This window comes from Buteo buteo, chromosome 2, assembly GCF_964188355.1.
Source record: "Buteo buteo chromosome 2, bButBut1.hap1.1, whole genome shotgun sequence".
Classification (NCBI taxonomy): Eukaryota; Metazoa; Chordata; class Aves; order Accipitriformes; family Accipitridae; genus Buteo; species Buteo buteo.
Window position 1 is genome coordinate 62,067,964 of NC_134172.1, and position 17,514 is coordinate 62,085,477.

The 17,514-nt window shown below is 38.9% G+C and overlaps 1 protein-coding gene across 8 annotated transcripts in view; it reads right to left on the bottom strand.

Moving 5' to 3' along the window:
• Positions 1–767: 767 nt before the first annotated feature.
• The window catches only part of RBM39 (RNA binding motif protein 39), a 33,441-nt gene continuing 16,694 nt past the window's right edge, over positions 768–17,514 (bottom strand). For 7 of the 8 annotated variants that reach the window (XM_075057546.1, XM_075057556.1, XM_075057535.1 and 4 more), the window contains 10 exons: positions 17,083–17,235; positions 16,373–16,510; positions 14,117–14,182; positions 12,192–12,396; positions 11,922–11,999; positions 6,196–6,228; positions 4,962–5,037; positions 4,693–4,798; positions 1,858–1,936; positions 768–1,769 (listed from right to left, as the gene is read on the bottom strand). In XM_075057546.1, the coding sequence (XP_074913647.1) occupies positions 1,669–1,769; positions 1,858–1,936; positions 4,693–4,798; positions 4,962–5,037; positions 6,196–6,228; positions 11,922–11,999; positions 12,192–12,396; positions 14,117–14,182; positions 16,373–16,510; positions 17,083–17,235 (1,035 nt within the window). In that variant the 3' untranslated portion in view covers positions 768–1,668. Of the gene's footprint in view, positions 1,770–1,857; positions 1,937–4,691; positions 4,799–4,961; positions 5,038–6,195; positions 6,229–10,133; positions 10,258–11,921; positions 12,000–12,191; positions 12,397–14,116; positions 14,183–16,372; positions 16,511–17,082; positions 17,236–17,514 lie in introns of those variants that run through there. The other variant, XR_012654418.1, reaches the window with a different exon arrangement.

The following is a 17,514-nucleotide window of genomic DNA, read 5'->3' on the forward strand; positions in this document are numbered from 1 at the left end:
AAAATTAGAGAGCAGCTTTGCTTGGCTTTCTTCAGCTGTGTCACATAGTCCTAAGACACCCTGCTGCAGTATATTCCCAGCTCCTCCCTGCATCTGCCTTTTTACTGCCTCCACTTGCCCAGTCCCATTTTTCCTCCTGTGGCTCCCTCCTGAATTGCCAACAACAGTCTCCTGCCACCCTGCAGCTCAGCCACAGCTGCACACACCCTGAATGGCAGCACTCGAGAGGCTGGAGACCAGGTTACCACCACATTCTGTCTCAGAGCACTAGCAGCATACCTGGCCAGCCTGTCTTCACCCACCAGGCTGGAACGTACTCTCCACACCTTTGTTGCACACTGGTTTTATTAGCCAGTGGTGACAAATGACAGGGAGGTGGGAAAGGGGTATCAAGAGGGCAACCCACTTGGGCAGGCTTCCCTACAAAAACCAGCATCAATTACTCCTACATCCCCATAATTCACAACCATTTGTGAAAGGTGGAGATGGGCAGGGGGAAATTCTCTCTGTAATGAATCTGCCACAGGCCTGAGAAAGAGCCAAGAGCCCTCCACTGCCCAGGGAGCAAGAAAACCCACAGGCCCTTAACCACAGCTGCAGTACACAGAGGGTTCAAAACAGCAGGAACCAGCCCCTGCATTTTCTCCTGGAGGAATGGTATTACAAACATCTACCACTTCAAAGCATCTCTTACACACCTCTGGTCTTCAGCACACACTGCTTAAGTCACATTAGGAGAGCACACAGAGAAATAAAGCTTCATGAAGGCCTTTTTAAGAGAATTTTATTTGAGTGGTTCTTACAAAGATTGTTGCAATATGAAAGTCTTTGTTTGATAGAAATATCAAGCTGTCTTGTCAAACACACTGAAGTAACCCAAAAATATATTTCAGAGCTCACAGAGCTTAAAAAGAGCAAAGATTATATGCAACCAGAACAAAACACGTTTCTGTATTTCCTACCAATTTTCAGACTTGGCTGAAATCCTTCAACTGTGCCACACTGCATACATAGAAACTTATCTGGAAATGCAGAGATCGTTTTGTTTGGAAACTTAGACACACCTCACACAGTATTTACAAAGAAACTTTTACAGATACATTAATCAAAAGTTACCATCAAGAAATAAAACCCTTCAATCCTCCTATTCTTACCAATTATTCAGCACAAAGCAAGCTGAGTGGCTGTCTAGAGTCAGCTTTCAGTAGCCTTTTGAATTTTCCATTTATACAAAACACTAAATATGTCCCTTCATAAAGTCTATCTCTGATATTAACCTTTAGCAGATCACCTACATTTAGTGAAATGTAAAATGTAATTGCTGCATTAAAAGAAAGGCTTGTGAAACATTAAAAATGTCATTATGTCCCATCTGCCTTTTACAGAGAATTTGTTTTCTATGAGCTACTTCTCAGTTCCTACAGATCACCTTAGTAAATGTACAAGAATTACAAGGCAGAACAAGAAGTCAACAGCTTTGTATACAGTGGAAATGCTAGTTAGGGAGAATGAACACACTGCATTTCTGCTTACTTCATTTTATTTTTAAAGGTAGCAGGAAGTGTACACAAAATGACATTAAATCCTTTCCTTTAGTTTTATCTAAATAAAAGATAACTCAATCTTCCTCCAAAAAATAACTATGTACAAAACTGACTACATCCATCTTCATCGTCGAACAGGAACCAGTAGTTGGGTTGCAGTCATAGAATCTGGGAAAAGGCTATGGTACGTTGGAAGAGGTACATACGCTGCTGTAATCATTTTACCTAATCAGAAGATTAAAAAAAAACATCAGTATTTGGTCATTTCTGTAATCAATGATCAAATGTAGGTCATTACATGAAATCCACTCACCTGCAAACCACCTCCCATGCAATGCATTTACAGCTGCAATGGCAGCAGCAATTGAAGGACATTTGACATACACATTGCCCTGTAATACAGAAGTGTTACAGTCCATTAGAAGCTTGAGAAACATCCCCCATTGCCTATTCACAAGAAACTGCCTTGGCATGGCTGGGAGGGAGGCAAACCTGCCTCACTACCTTCCTCCTAGTATCAACCAATAATACAGAATCAGCATGAGAAAACAGAGCAGTGGCCAGTTTTTTACTGACATGCATTACCATACTGTTAACAGTTATCTTAGCATGAAACTTTTCAAAAGAGGATTTTACAAAACAGACCAAATGTTTCTGAAATAGTAAGTAGTGGACTGCTGACTTGCTCATGATAACCCTTCAAAGAGAGCATCTAATGGCTCCCAATTACAAATCTCTTGCAAAACAGAAAAGCACAAGGAGTTTGGCTACCTCTACTGCAGGCTAGCCATAAAGTTCTGTCATCACCAACTCTAATCACAAATGCTTAACTAGATACGCAAGTTCACAGCCTGGTTTTCAAAGGGATTAAGCACTCCCCATTCCCCAGGGCAGGAATGTTGTCCAGCACTTTAAGACAGACTGGTACCATAAAAATTCTCCTACATAAACTTCAGCATCTGTCTGTCTTTACCCGATCAAGGACTGGGACAAAGGGAAAAAACCTGTCACAGCAGGGCAAGAAGAGCCTAAGATGATATCTAACATGAATGACAGACTGATCTTTTACCTTTGCCAGACACCTGAAGCGTTCTATCTGCAAATTAAGCACTACACCAGCCTAATCCAGAGTACTGCAATATTCACATTCAACAACTTCAAGACATACATATGTCTACAGTAATGCATAAGCATTTTTCTGGCTGCCTGCTTAAAAATAGAATACTACCAGTAATTCTTGAACCAGATCAGATTCTAGCTGAAACAGATTTTACAGGAAAAGAATATATAAAGGAACAGAATCCAGCCTTCCCTTTAGTACAGGCTGGCAAAGGCTGCTAACTCTTCCCACTGTGATCTCACTCATTCCTCCTCAGGGGGGAAACTTGAGATCAGGATCTGGTTAAGGCACTAAGCAATTAACACACAGAGTTCTGTTCTCAGCCTCCACCTGCACAGGCATCCAAGCTCCTTAAACCTTGAAATGAGATACAGCAACATAAAGGTTTAGTATTTCTTAACACACCACAGCATAGACTGGCACAGTACATGAGACCACGTGTTCAGTAGGTACTGCAACTTTTCACCCACATCAAATCACATCTCCATGGCTGATTACTGACAGCCCTTAGCCTGGGAAGTCTGGCTGACTGGGAAAAAGCCCTAAGAAGATGGGAGATGAAAACACTGAGAAAATAATGCGACCAGAATCTAAGCCTGTATTTTTAAATATCAGTGTGTATTTTATATCTGGGTCATCACTGTGCTACTGTGACAAAATGGATTTCATGTAGCAAACAGCTAACTCATTATATAGTAGCTGTAGTTTTTTGTTTTAAATCCAGTTGCTAATGTGAACCAGATTTTCAGTTCTATGTGCTCAGAACCTACGTGAGTTATGTTGAGGGCTGTTGGATTTTGGGGGGTTTGGGGGGTTGTGTGTTGGGTTTTTTTGGTTTTGGGTTGTGTTTGGGTTTTTTTCTCCATCTGTTGAAGGATTTGTTTTCTCTAAGATAGTAATAAACTAATATACTGTGGGAAAAGTTTCTACCTCCCATCAGACCAGTAGTCCAACACAGCAGTCATCTTGAAGATTAGAAAATGCTAGGAAAGACTGTATGTTGGTTTATGTACTAGACTGCAGCTCATCTCTAATGTAACATCTACGTAATCCCTGTGAAAGTGTTTCAGGTGACAACAGTCTTCTATAGAAGCAGCACAACGATAACAAAGGTTTGTGAGTGTCAAGTGCATAATCAGGGCAGAACAATCCCATCTTAGCAATACTGACAGGGACAGTAGTGTAGATTTCGGCCTCACACAATGGAATGGAACACAACAGGACACTTCCAGGGTTCTGATTGTTAGAAATTCATCTGACTATGACACCATTTAAAAACTGTACTTCAGTTTGGGCTATGAATTCTATATAAAAGGGGTTCAAGAAGGCCAAATCTCTAAAGGCCTTCCACAGTTTACATTCTAAGAGCTGAAATACAGGGGAAGAGATGACCAGACTGGGAATTGTGTAAACAAAGTGAACACAGAAGAAAAATGTATTAGCCTCTTTAAGATGCAGGCCAAGTCCTTCAAATAGGCATCAACCTGTAATTACATCTGCATCAGTAGCTCTTTTTCTTCTCCCTGTTACAGCTCTAGGCACTCCTGCTGCCCACTGCAAGGCTTTAACATTACTAGTGAACACAACCGTTTCCAAGCATGGGATCAGGCACACATTTAACTGCACATCAAGTCTGCTGGAGCAGGTTGTCCTTTGTGCTAAAGCCTGTATTCTCTCAAAACAGAGAAAACTGAAGTCCCTGGCTTTTGGCAAATGCACAGCTAAAAGGAAAAGCCAAATGCCAGAATTAAAGAGGTCACTACTCTCCAGCCTGTATTTCCACAGTAACTTCAGCTATGTAAATCTGTAGGAGCACCACAAAACTGCTCTCACACCTGCATTCAAGTTACACCCAATGACTCAAAACAGGAGGGAACCACCTACATTCTGCAAAAAATGCAAAGTAACTTCAAGAAATTTAGATTCAGTTTAGGAAAAAGAAAATAGTATTTGTAATACTCCCTCTACACAATACAAAGCAACAAAACTCCTAAAACCTGCTCAGTGTCTCCTTGGAACCAGGCATACCTGAGCTGAGTTTTTGTCTACATAGATGTGGATAACTCCTCCATGTTTGTTACATTCCTCAATCACATCATCTTTAATTTCTGTATCCCAGCCAGCTTCTTCTTCACTGTAGGGGGTGGAAGAACAACAGGACAGATGGAATTGTTATCACTTGGACAAAATCCACCCCAACACCCATCAAAAAAACCCTCTGCAGCATTCTGTTTCCTTTCTCAGATGTTAAAGTCATCAACAAATGCCAAACAAACAGACAACGATAAATCACTTACGTCTGAGGATTAAACATGTTGGAAAGCTGGAAACACTGTGTTGCAAGTGGTTGTACAGAAGCAGCTGCAGCCAGAACTGTTGTAATGGAAAAAAACAGTAACAAATCTAAGAACCCACTGCGTATGGCTCCAATTTAAATTCTATCTATTCATTAAAATCCCAACATTCAGCAATAATAGCAACAGTTCTAACTAAACAGAAAAATTGAAGGCAGGAAAGCAAAACTCATAACTAGACACTATCTATGATAGAGAAATTTTAAATTGATCAATACAGAAAATAGCACAGATGAACTACAGCTGAAGCTGAAAAGTGAAAAGATAACCCTGCACATTGATTTTGGCAGATTTTCAATTTAAATATTTAAATGTAGATACATGCATCTTCACATGCATCAAAAATTCTGCCCGAGTTGTATGCCAGCAGCACCTTTTAATTTTTTTCTCCTTAAAGAAGCCAAGCAGCAGCTCAGGATGGAGTGGCACCACCTCATCTGACTTCAGAGGAAGTGACAGACATCTTTGAGATTTCTCAAAATGTATTTTAAGCACATTGAATTATCCTTCAAAAAAGTATATATGTACTTTTGTCCCTTGGAAATGCATAACGTAGGAAATATTTGACAATTAAAATTAAAAACATTTTAACTGTAGAAAACATCTATACTCTTTCTCAGTAACTATGAAATTATTACTTGTCATTTGTTGCGCCCATCATCACAGTACACCTTATTAAAGATAAGCACTGTCCTATAGCCTGCCGTTTCCATAGGCTGCAAGCTTCTGTTAATTTAGCTGAAATAACAGGCACCTTCTCTCTACATATGCAGACATTAAGAGCTGCATAGTCGGAGGAAGATGACAAGTGATCTAAGGACAATAACCCCAAACTCCTGATTCTCATATGACCCCTCTAGTCCCCACCTGTAAGGCAGGAAAAAAGCCCACGCCCAACCACACCTAAACCCACAAAGACAGAAACCCACACATTTTCTAGGACTAACATATGGCTGGGGGAATGTTACCAACACTGAGGAAATGCTACAAAGAAAAGGTGAAGTGTTCAACCTATGTTCTGTTATTTTCAGTCAATAATCAATACATAGTATGATTCCTACAGACACTAATACAATACACTTTCTCAGGCTGTTGGCAAACTCTACACCAGAAGCATTTCATTTAGACATCTGCAACAGAACCTACTGGTGACAAGTTATATCAAATGCTAGTTTACCTTCATTCTGCTGAGATAGTCTTGTTTGCAAATCTAAAGAAAAATACACAGAAGTTAATTAGTAGGCTTGCTAGCATTATTGTATCCTTACTTGCCAGCCAGGTTGTTTAACTTGCATTTTTGTGGTTAAGAGCTTGTTCAAGTTCTTTAACCCACTCTCTAGTTGTGAGTAATTTCACTAATTTCAGCTTCTCAGCTAGAATATTCTGTACTTGATAGAGATTCCATGACCACAAAGGTAAACATATTTCAAAGAGAAACAATACCTTAAAAGGAAAGACATAACCATGTCTTTAATTCAATGCATTGTTTCCACCTTGCCTTTGCTGTGCTTGAACCCTTTGTTCCATGAGAACATTTTATTTATTCCATGAGAAAATAATTATAGCAATTCTTACAGGCATTAGAAGTTTGACATCTTTTCTAACAGAAAGCATTTAAGCACACAGTTATCCAAATATGACATTCTGAAAGCAGTTATCAAATTTAATTTCAAGTAGAATAAGGTGATGTTTCACCTGTTATCTTTTCATATAAATGTCATAACGACACAAATTACTTCAGTGTTTTTCAAATTCAAAACATTTTCAAGTGTTCAGAACATTTAATGTGCCAAGAAAACACTAATTACTTGTTTAATAACATAGAGCTATCCCAATTTGAAGTAATGGGAACAGATAAATACAGACTTTCTAACCATTTCCAGGTATATGACTCCAATACTTGACATCTTTAAGCCAACAGAAAACTTAAGAATGCAAGAAATGTAAGCATAAGCCTCTTATATTCCAATTTAATTCACACAAATACAAGGAGTTAGAAGACTCAAGCTAACCATCATCACCTTAATTCACTTGTTTAGAAAGCAGTGAAGAGATGGACTCCAAGTAAGCTTCCACACTTACTTGGAAATACCTGAAAATATGAGGTATCAACATACATCTTCCCTTTCTAATAAACCCTCCTCCACAACACCAGGGGACCAACAGGAGTAATTTTTTATTTTTTTTTGCTCTAAGTATTAGGCAGTGAGAGCCCCAAAGACAAGTCTTCCTCAAGTGCCTTCCCAAGTGACTTCCATGGAACACCACAGACTGGGAACCATATTGAAAACTAAGAGATGAAAAGAGCAAGGTGTGAAGGGTAAGCTGTAACAAGAATTGGCTATTTTTAGCATGTGTTCCACGTGGATCTGAACACAAAGAAATCCTCCCCTCCATAGACTGAGAAATATCATAACGGGGAAGACTGTCTTTAGTCAGTATTCTCTGCAGAAACTGCATGGATTTGGCCAAATCTGTAACTAATTACCTAGTTAATTACTACCCAAACCTTTTTGTAAACAAATGTGTTTTGGAAAAAAATAAACCCCTAAATCTCCTAAATTACTCTAGTTCAGTGAGGACAGAGACTTCTCCCTCTGCAATTCTGACACAATTGCACATATACATCATGTGCAGCTGAACTCGCCAAATGTCGGTCAGCCTGGGGCTCTACAAACGAAATTCTCCAGGCCACCTGCACCAAATGTGGCAAACCTATACAGATCACCAGTTCAAATTCTATCTAGGGCCAAGAGTCAAATCTGTTCTAAACACAGGAAGATGAGCTAACACTATCTTGTGGCAACAGGTCTCATAGGTTATCTACAACCTCTGAAACATAACCCCCTGTCCACCAAATCTTTCATTAACTGAATTTTCTTGTTGCTCATGATTGAAGAATGGTTCTCTCCTCTCACTTCTAAATTCACTCAGAATTTAAGAAATACATTGTCACTCTTCACTGTCAACTCTTACTCTTCCCTACATGCAGTTTTAAATAGTATGTGGAAACTAAAATTAATACATCTGTCAAGTTTCAGTATATTCTGCATATATAATGTATAAGAGTAGCGAGTTTAGCATGACTAAGAAGTACACACTTAGTACAGAGAAAGCAGAAATACAGAAATATCTACCAAAGCATTTTGTGTCTTGAAACAAAATGAAGTTGCATATTTATTTTGAAACATAGCTAGCTTTAAATAAACAAAAGCCTGCCAAATATTCCCCAGTTTTCTGTGTAATTACTTACAGTAGAACAGCAGATCAAATAGAGGTCCTGGATGACACCACCTATTCGTCCCTCTATTGCAGCACACTATCTCAATCTTTTTCATAAACAGATAGTTCCTTCCGAAAAGTAAGGAAGGTTTGGTCCCACAGATCATTAGAAGAATGTTCTATAGCCTATTCTATAGATTATTTTAAGTTTCAGATTTTCAGACAGAATTTACTAGAGAACAGAAAGTACACAGCTACAACTGTTTAGTTTCAATTATTTTTCCTGCTGGAATTTTCTCCATAGGAATAACACCCAAGTTCTCAGGTCTCCTGTAAAACTAATTCTTTAGCTTCCCTACTTTAGTTTGATTCAACCCATCTTGAACATGGGTGCCTAGAACTGTTCACAAATGTGTATTATATCTCAGGTGCTCAAGTATGCTACCTCTAGGAACGCAGCTGCCCTTTCAAAAATGCATCATGCTGACAGTTCATATTCACTCACTGATAAACTGGAGTATTTAGATATTTTCCTTCTCCTTGGCCACCTTCCACTGCTAAGGTCCCAGGATATATAACTAGAACTTGTTTCAATCCTGAACGGGTGAACAATGTAAAACAGCCCAAGAATTCCTTATTGACAGCAACTCTTTATTTACTCACTTCATTCCTACTCTTGTTGACCATTTTTATTCATGTAAATATTAAACAAGATCAGCCCAACACCTGAATTTTGGCTTCAACAACAGCCTCTAACCTTCCCAGCTTTCACCTGAAAAAAAAATCCCTCTTTCTTTGGGCCAGCTTCTTTATACATCTTGTACTTCCTGTACTACTCACTTTTCTAGTTCAGTAACTTCCAAATGACACAAGTCAAAAGTTCAGAGAGAAGAGTTCTACTACTGCTCCTCTGCCTAGGAAAGTCAGTTTTATCATGAATTGTTACGTCTTTAAATGCAACTTCTCTGAAAGTATGCTATACTTTAACAATATTCTCCAGTTTACCCATCTTTAGTATGACTTTTGAAGAAGTGAAGTCAGAGTAACAGGACTGGAAGCCAGCTAGATCATGTTGTTCTTCCTTCAAGTGTAGGTAATTTAGAGTTACATGTTCCAGCTATATATTGTATCACAGATTTAAAATATTTATTGACCATAACAGATATCAGACCTCATATTTCATGTACCTATTCCCTCACTAATTTGATGGGAGTTTTCTTACTACTCTGAACTGAATACATTCAGCTCTTTTAGCTTTTTTTTTTTTTTAACTCATACTCCTAGCTTACCTTCCTCAAATTCCAACCTTTATGACCAGTGTCCCCACTAAAAACTAAGGCAATGAGATTCTTTTGAAACATCTTGGGAGTATTTTTTTCCTTCAACCTCAGCCCTGCTTACTTTTCTCTTCAAGAGTTGGTAAATCTTCATCTATGCTTTCATGGCACTTACAAGGTCTAACTCAATCTGACTGTTGGCAGGTATTCTCATTTTATCTATTTCCCAAATTAAGAATATTATTTTATTATCAATCCTTTTTCCTATTCTTCATAGGTTGTGTGCTTATTCCTTATTTCTTTTGAGGTAGTTAATCACCCAGTTCGGTGTAGAGCCTGGTTCTAACAGGACTGTTTCTTCTTTCTGTGGAATACAGATCCAATATAGCATTAGCAATTTGGAACTGAAGAAACTTTTTACATCCTGCCTGTTCCAACACCCAAGCTGCTTAGACCACATGAATTTATTGCCTTGTTTCTTCAATCACCACTTTTGAAATCAGAAGCCTTAGTTACAGACCTGTTTTGTTTATCCTTCCATTTAAATTTGAGCAACTCATGATCCCTCAAGTCAATGGTCATTTCTATTCTCATCCGTAACATCTTCATTACTTACCAAATTGAGTTTAAAATAGCATCCCCTCTTCATGAGTCAGTGAGTGTTTGATGAAGAAATTTGTCGGATATCACATCCAGGAATATCTGGGCCCCACCATTATTACTAGCAATTCTTCTCCAATCTGTATCAGGGAAGTTAAAGTCTCCCATAATGACATAATTCCTGGTAATAATTTTCTCTAACAAGAGTAAAGAGATCTTTAATCCATAACCAAATCTTCCTTTGGGGATAGCTCATGACTCTGGTAGTAAAATGCTTTATCTTTCTCCAAAGTTACTTAAGTTGCACATGTCTGCATTATTCCTTTTGTACAATACAAGTGGAATAAACAATGCAACTTGTACCACTTTTATTTCTACAGTTACTAAACATGCACATTCTTCAAAAACCTATATTCAGCCTTATTTATTCCTCCACAGCCATGTTGTCTCATACTGATTTCACACTATCGTAACAGTTCAGCTGCATCAGACATTCTTGGCCATGTTCCTGATTTGGGGAGTTTGGATTCCTTTGGCTTGTTTGTTTCAAATATGGGGGTGGGGAAAGGATTAGTGCTTTTTAAAGATATCTCTCTCATTTCTCATTAACTACACTTGTTTCCAAGCAAGACTGTCACACAACTTTATCACCTATATTAAAGGTGATTTAATTTTAAAGTTGTTACCTTTCCTTCTCTTTCTGGACTAGATATGCGTTTTCCTTGCCCCTCTGTCCCATTCATCTTTTTCTTCTCAAATAGGAAAAAACCTTATTCCTCAACCCACATTTCATTTTCACTAGCCAGTTCCTTTTCCTTCCAAGGATGTATCTACAAAAAGACCCTATTACGTTCTTTCAGCAACTGTCTACAGTTTCATGTGTATGCTCTTCTCAAAACTGCACCTGAACTTCAGTAACATGATTTCAGGTGTATCTTAACTCTGAATCACTTCTGTCTCAAACTCTGCTGGAAAACAAACAAAATGCCACTTATTCTTTGTTGATTTCCAGCATCTCATTATTTGTGACATTCAAGTCTTTTCTACTGCTATGACAGCTTCATGCCCTTTGTTCTTCTATTAATAAAAAATAACAAGAAGAAGAAATTCCACTCTGTAAATTCCTAATCTCCTGCAGGTTACTCGCTGCTCTAGTTATGAAGCCACCTTGAGCAGTTTCTTGTTTAGACCAGCTATGAACTAGCAGCAGCAATCATGTTCTCAGCCTCATTCCCTCTCACAACAAAATAAAGTCTCAGTAACACTTACAACAAACCCACTTGCAGAACACACAAACTATAGCCAATTCCAAGCAACACACAAATTCCCTGACATACAGTGTCCTTCCTCACCAGGACATACACTGTATAAACCTAACACTGCTGTAGTGTTAGTTGCCGAGTCCCCCATGAAGTCCTAATAACCTTGACCTGGTACAGCTCTTTTTTCAGAAAGGTCAATCCCCTTCCAGTTATGAGCCTGCCATTTTTAACAGTCAACATTTACACTGCAGTAGAACACAGGAGTCCCCATTAGTACAGGGAATAGTAAAGATACAGAGATGAAGGCTTGGGATGAATTAAGTGAACTATAACAGATTTGCCAAAAATAATGTAAAGTGAATCAGGCCCAAAGCTGTCATATACTGTCACTGTTTATTTGCTCATGGATTTGCAATGTTTTACAGTTTGTAAAACATGCTATGATACCTATGTTTTAATTTTAAAAGATCACAAAATGTAGTTAAGTACCTCGTCTCAAACTTATGAAGTATTTTTTAAAAATAAATAGGTCAGTTTCTTACCTGCCACAGCTCCAAATGCCAAAGATCCACTCATCTGCAGAGCCTGCTGTGCAGCCGGGGGAATCTGCAAACCAGTACCTAGAACAGCATACGAACATACGTTGTAGCAAGCATTTTTCACTCAGCAGTAATAGAAGTATCGGAAATCTTACTGTTCTCGAAAGCTTAGTACCATTCCATGCATTTAGCATAATATTCTGTGGGGTGTATTAATTAAAATTCTGCAAACTTCTGTATTTTCACACAATTCCTATTAATCATCACACATACCTTCTGCAAGTCTTGCCATCAACTGAAGGCGACCAGTTGTTCCCAAGTCAATTCCAGTCCGTTCCAACTCATCACTGTCCAAAAAAGAACTAGCACTGGAAGCATCAGTGCGCTCAGTTACATGTCCAACTTTCATTGGCCTACCAGCCAGCTCAAATCCATTCAGTTGTTCCAATGCCTTTTTGGCACACTCAGAGTCTGAGAACTGTAGATTGGAAAAATATAAATTCAGTAATGCTGCCTACAGGATCCAGCAACACTTCTACTGTATGTAATATCCAGTTACATAAACATTAGAAGCAGTAAATTTAAGATAACAATATTTTTAGAACATTTAGAATCATTAAGTTTGGAAAAGACCTCTAAGATCATTAAGTCCAGCCACCAACCCAACACCACCACAGCCACTAAACCATGTCCTGAAGTGCCAAGTCTACGTGTTTTTTGAACGCCTCCAGGGATGGTGACTCCACCACTTCCCTGGGCAGCCTGTTCCAATGCCTGACAACCCTCTCAGTAAAAAATTTTTTCTAATATCCAATCTAAACCTCCCCTGGTGCAACTTGAGGCCATTTCCTCTCATCCTATCACTAGTTACTTGATAGAAGAGACCAGTACCCACCTTGCTACAACCTCCTTTCAAGTAGCTGTAGAGAGCTATAAGGTCTCCCATCAGCATCCTTTTCTCCAGGCTAAACAACCACAGCTCCCTCAGCTGCTCCTCATAAGACTTGTGCTCCAGGCCACTCACCAACTTGGTTGCTCTTCTCTGCACTCCAACACCTCAATGTCTTTCTTGTAGTGAGGGGCCCAAAACTGCACAGTACTCGAGGGGCGGCCCCACCAGTGCCAAGTACAGGGGGACGATCACATCCCTGCTCCTGCTGGCCACACCATTTCTGATACAGGCCAGGATGCCATTGGCCTTCTTGGCCACCTGGGCACACTGCTGGCTCATATTCAGCCGGCTGTCAACCAGCACGCCCAGGTCTTTTTCTGCCAGGCAGCTTTCCAACCACTGTTCCCCAAGCCTATAGCACTGCATGGGGTTGTTGTGACCAAAGTGCAGGACCCAGCACTTGGTCTTGTTGAACCTCATACAGTTAGCCTTGGCTACCAGCTAAACTTAAATGTGCTACATATTCTCCATTTAAACCAAACACACACAAGTTCGGATATTTACTTTCTCATATTTAAGTAAGAATGTATTTAAATATGTATTGTTGAAGCTAGAGCATCTACATATTGCAATCAATAGAAGTCATGGCTGCCGTCCTCTTTCAGCACTTTCCAAGAATGACAATCACTTCCTTTGTAATCTTCTGTCATGCATTTACTGGCTCTTACTAACATATGTTCTGCTTCATGCTGCGTAACATCAAATTAAATATACCAATATTTTGTCAGGGTTAAAACTATCAAATACTAGCTACATAGTTAGTTTGGTTTCATTTGTCTCCAAGTGCCAGAGGTCCCAGTCAAGACTTTTTTTTCCCCCATGACAAATTGCCAGGTCAGCCAAGAAACCCAAGTTCACAAAATTAGGTGTCTAAGGGTAAAGAGGAAATATGTTTTCAACTGAAAGTTTTAGCCTCTAAAACCTTATTTCCCCAAAAAAGCTCAAATCCAATCATTTGCACAGCATTGTGAAAATGTCAGTCTTTACTACTATCTTTGCCTGCAGAAAACAGCATTGCTTTACCAGGCAGTGACCAGTGAGTATACTATTCCATTCTAAACATGTGCATTGTTCAACCACAATACCCACAGAGAACTGGTAGAAACAAAGAAAAAGGCCATTGTTGCATGTCCTGCAACACGACATTTCTAAGATGAGACTTAACAGATTGCTGAGTAAGCTATACTACTGCATGGGACGGTTACACCCAGAAATTGTCCAAGAAGTCTGGCAGTTCTAGTCATACCGTAATAAATCCATATCCTTTTGAGCGTCCAGTTTCACTATCCATCATCAGCTGAATGCTTTCAATCTAAAAATAGAACAAAGCTATTTATTATCAGACATTTTGCAATAAACCACAAGATATCGTAACAAAACCTGAATGCAACCCTGCCAAATATATATATATATGAATGTGAAACCACTATGTATTTTTTTTAATCAGTTCCTCATTCCTTCCTCAAGTCAAAATTAGTGTACAGGCAGCTAGATAGATACTTTGATACTAAAACAGAAGCAGGTAAACATATGGGTGATGTGCTTTAAGTCCAGCTACAGGCAGAGGCTTGGTCCTGATGCAACATTCTAGCAGACAATGAGTGTGCAGACATCATCAAATACTAACTGGAACATTATAGTCAAGGCATCTCATACGCTGAGAAACTCCATTTTACAAGGCAAGAAAAGCAGTTTGCATGACTTTGACCAGGGGCTTTAAGAAAAAGGTGCATATCTTAAATAATTATTGGCATATGGGAACTCCTAGAAGTTTACAGTTACTGAATTTAAAACGTATTAGTAAGTCATCCATGAGCCTTAAAATAGTGTTGGGAAGAAACAGTAACACAGAAGGAAGAACTGAGTTTAAGACTGGACTATATGGAATGAGGAGAAGGAAAAAACCTTCACAGCTCTATATGTAAGCCTTCTAAACTACATTAATCCTACTGCCAGACCTTAAGAGAAAACAAAACAAGAACAGCCACACGGATTAAAATTTTAAAAATTGCTGCAATTTTCCAGGCTTTTGCACAACAGAATTAAAGGGATACACATACTGAATCTGAATAAAGCATCTGAAAAGCACTGTTTACAGTATGTACGAGCAGGGTTAATTTCCAAAGACAGTATAAAAAAAAATATCAATGCACTTGATAATTTGGGGGTTATTTTTTTTCCATTAAGCAGCATATTAAGTATATAATTTTTTCCCTACCTAATAATGATATACCCATATCTTAGTTAGCACAGTAGGGCTAACATTTATTGTGACTCCACTGTGTCCTGGTTTCAGCTGGGATAGAGTTAATTTTCTTTCTAGTAGCTGGTATAGTGTTATGTTTTGGATTTAGTATGAGAAGAATGTTGATAACACACTGGTGTTTTAAGGTGTTGCTGAGTAGTGAGTAGTGTCTTGACTGAAGTCAAGCATTTTTCAGCTTCTCATGCACAGCCAGCAAGAAGCCTGGAAGGGCACAAGGAGTTGGGAAGGGACACAGCTAGGACAGCTGACCCAAAGTGGCCGAAGGGGTATTCCATACCATGTGACATCATGCCAAGTATATAAACTGGGGGGAGTTGGCCTGTCGGGGGGGTGGATGGCTGCTCAGAAACTGGGCATCAGTCAGCAAGTGGTGAGCAATTGCATTGTGTATCACTTGTTTTGTATGTTCTAATTTTTATTATTGTCATTTTATTATTGTTACCAATATCAATATTATTTTCTTCCCTTCCGTCCTATTAAACCATTCTTACCTCAACCCGTAAGTTTTACTTCCCCCCCTAATTCTCTCCCCCATCCCACTGGGTGGGAGGGAAGTGAGCGAGCAGCTGCATGGTGCTTAGTTGCTGGCTGGGGTTAAACCACGACACACTGGAAAAAATTTCAGATTCGATCTGCTTGCTTCCCCAACACCCCACAAAAACATATTACCATGCCAGAAAGTGGGGCCTAATATCAGGAGTGAAAAGGTGACTGCGTTAGAGCTGTACAGGACACACCACTAGTTCATGGTAGCAACATGAGCTAAAACTTAAGCAAAAATCCTCAGAAACAGATGAAAGTACTACATTCACAGTGAACAGAACTCAGACCTGATTCTGTACTTTGTGATTTAACCTGTGAAAGGGGCTCCCATTCACAATCACATGGTGGGGAAGATATTTACAAGCTGCAGGAGCAGGATATAAGGTAGGTATTTCTTGTTTGGTTTTTTGTTTGTTTGCTTTGTAATTTTAGGTACTCACTGAATCTCAGCTTTCCTTCATAAGACCTGCCATTCAAAATCACTGGATCACATCACAAATCAAGGTTCCCATTTTTTCTCCAATACTAACTGTGTATCTAAAGCCTTGTGGATGTGCAGGCACAGAAGAGCAAGAAAAAGAAACAAATGTTTTGCAGGTGTGAAGTTGAATTACCTCCAGAACTGTGAGTGCTCTACAACTAAACTAGGTTTTTCAGATAAACTACAGTAACACATGTCAAATTAAAATTTACCCTGCCAAATGGCTCAAAAATTCCTCGAAGCATATCTTCAGTTATATTGAAGTGTAATGATCCCACATAGAGCCTCATAGGACCAGCACTGCCCTTCTGCAGATTATTTGCCATTGCTGCTGCTCTATTTTTCTCTGCCTAAGAAAAGGAAAGAAGAAAAATTCACCTTCTCCAAGAATGTAATAAAAAACCCTAACATAAGCAGTATACATCTACCAGATTAAAACTAACAGATTCACCAAAAGATACAAGCTGTTTTATAATCTGCACACTACCCATCGGACTTTAACTTAAAATCTACAAAATCCAAGACCATGACCAAGTATAGGGACACAACTTTCCAAAGCCCTCAAATTGAACAACTTCATGCAGAATTCTGGCATGTATCTAGTAAAATAACACTTTAGATTTTACATATGCTGGAAAGCATACCTAATATATGCCACAATTCTGTGACACTATTGCAGTTTCATTATTACTACTTTCCTAACAACTGTATTTTCAAAATGCATTTATATCTCTTTGAATTGCTTTGATTTGCTTGTCAACTATGGGAAACAAAAGGTCCATGCATAATTAGCTTAAATAATCATTCTTGTTAAGGTTTTCCCAACATTCAATGGCAACCAAATTTTCAAACAGCAAGTTTTCCAGCAAGATAAAAGAGGTACTGCTCAACATGAACAAAAATGAGGTTTTCAACTCCTCACCTGTGATGCTTGTACTATAATTGGTACACCCAAGACTCTCTGTCCAGTTAGTCCTATTGCCAGAGGTACTGAACTAACATCAACAAATTCTACGTAAGCAATTCCTTTTGAACGCCTGGAATTTCTATCCGAAATCATCCGCACATCACGAACCTGAAAGGCAAGTATAGAAATGCTGTTAGAGATAAAGGAAAAAAAAAAACTCAATGGAGTCCATTTCTCAGAAAGGTATAAATAACCAGACAATCATTTGCCAAGCCAATGGCTTTGCAATTATTCTGCAAATCTAGAGTAGCATAAAGCTATCTTAACAAACGTATCCCAGAAGAAAGCTAGCATTAAAAGCTGCCATTCATAGGCAAATGTAGTATGCTACAGGAACAGGGGCAACAGAGTACTTGCAGCACTGTAATGCTTTAAGCCAGAACCTTG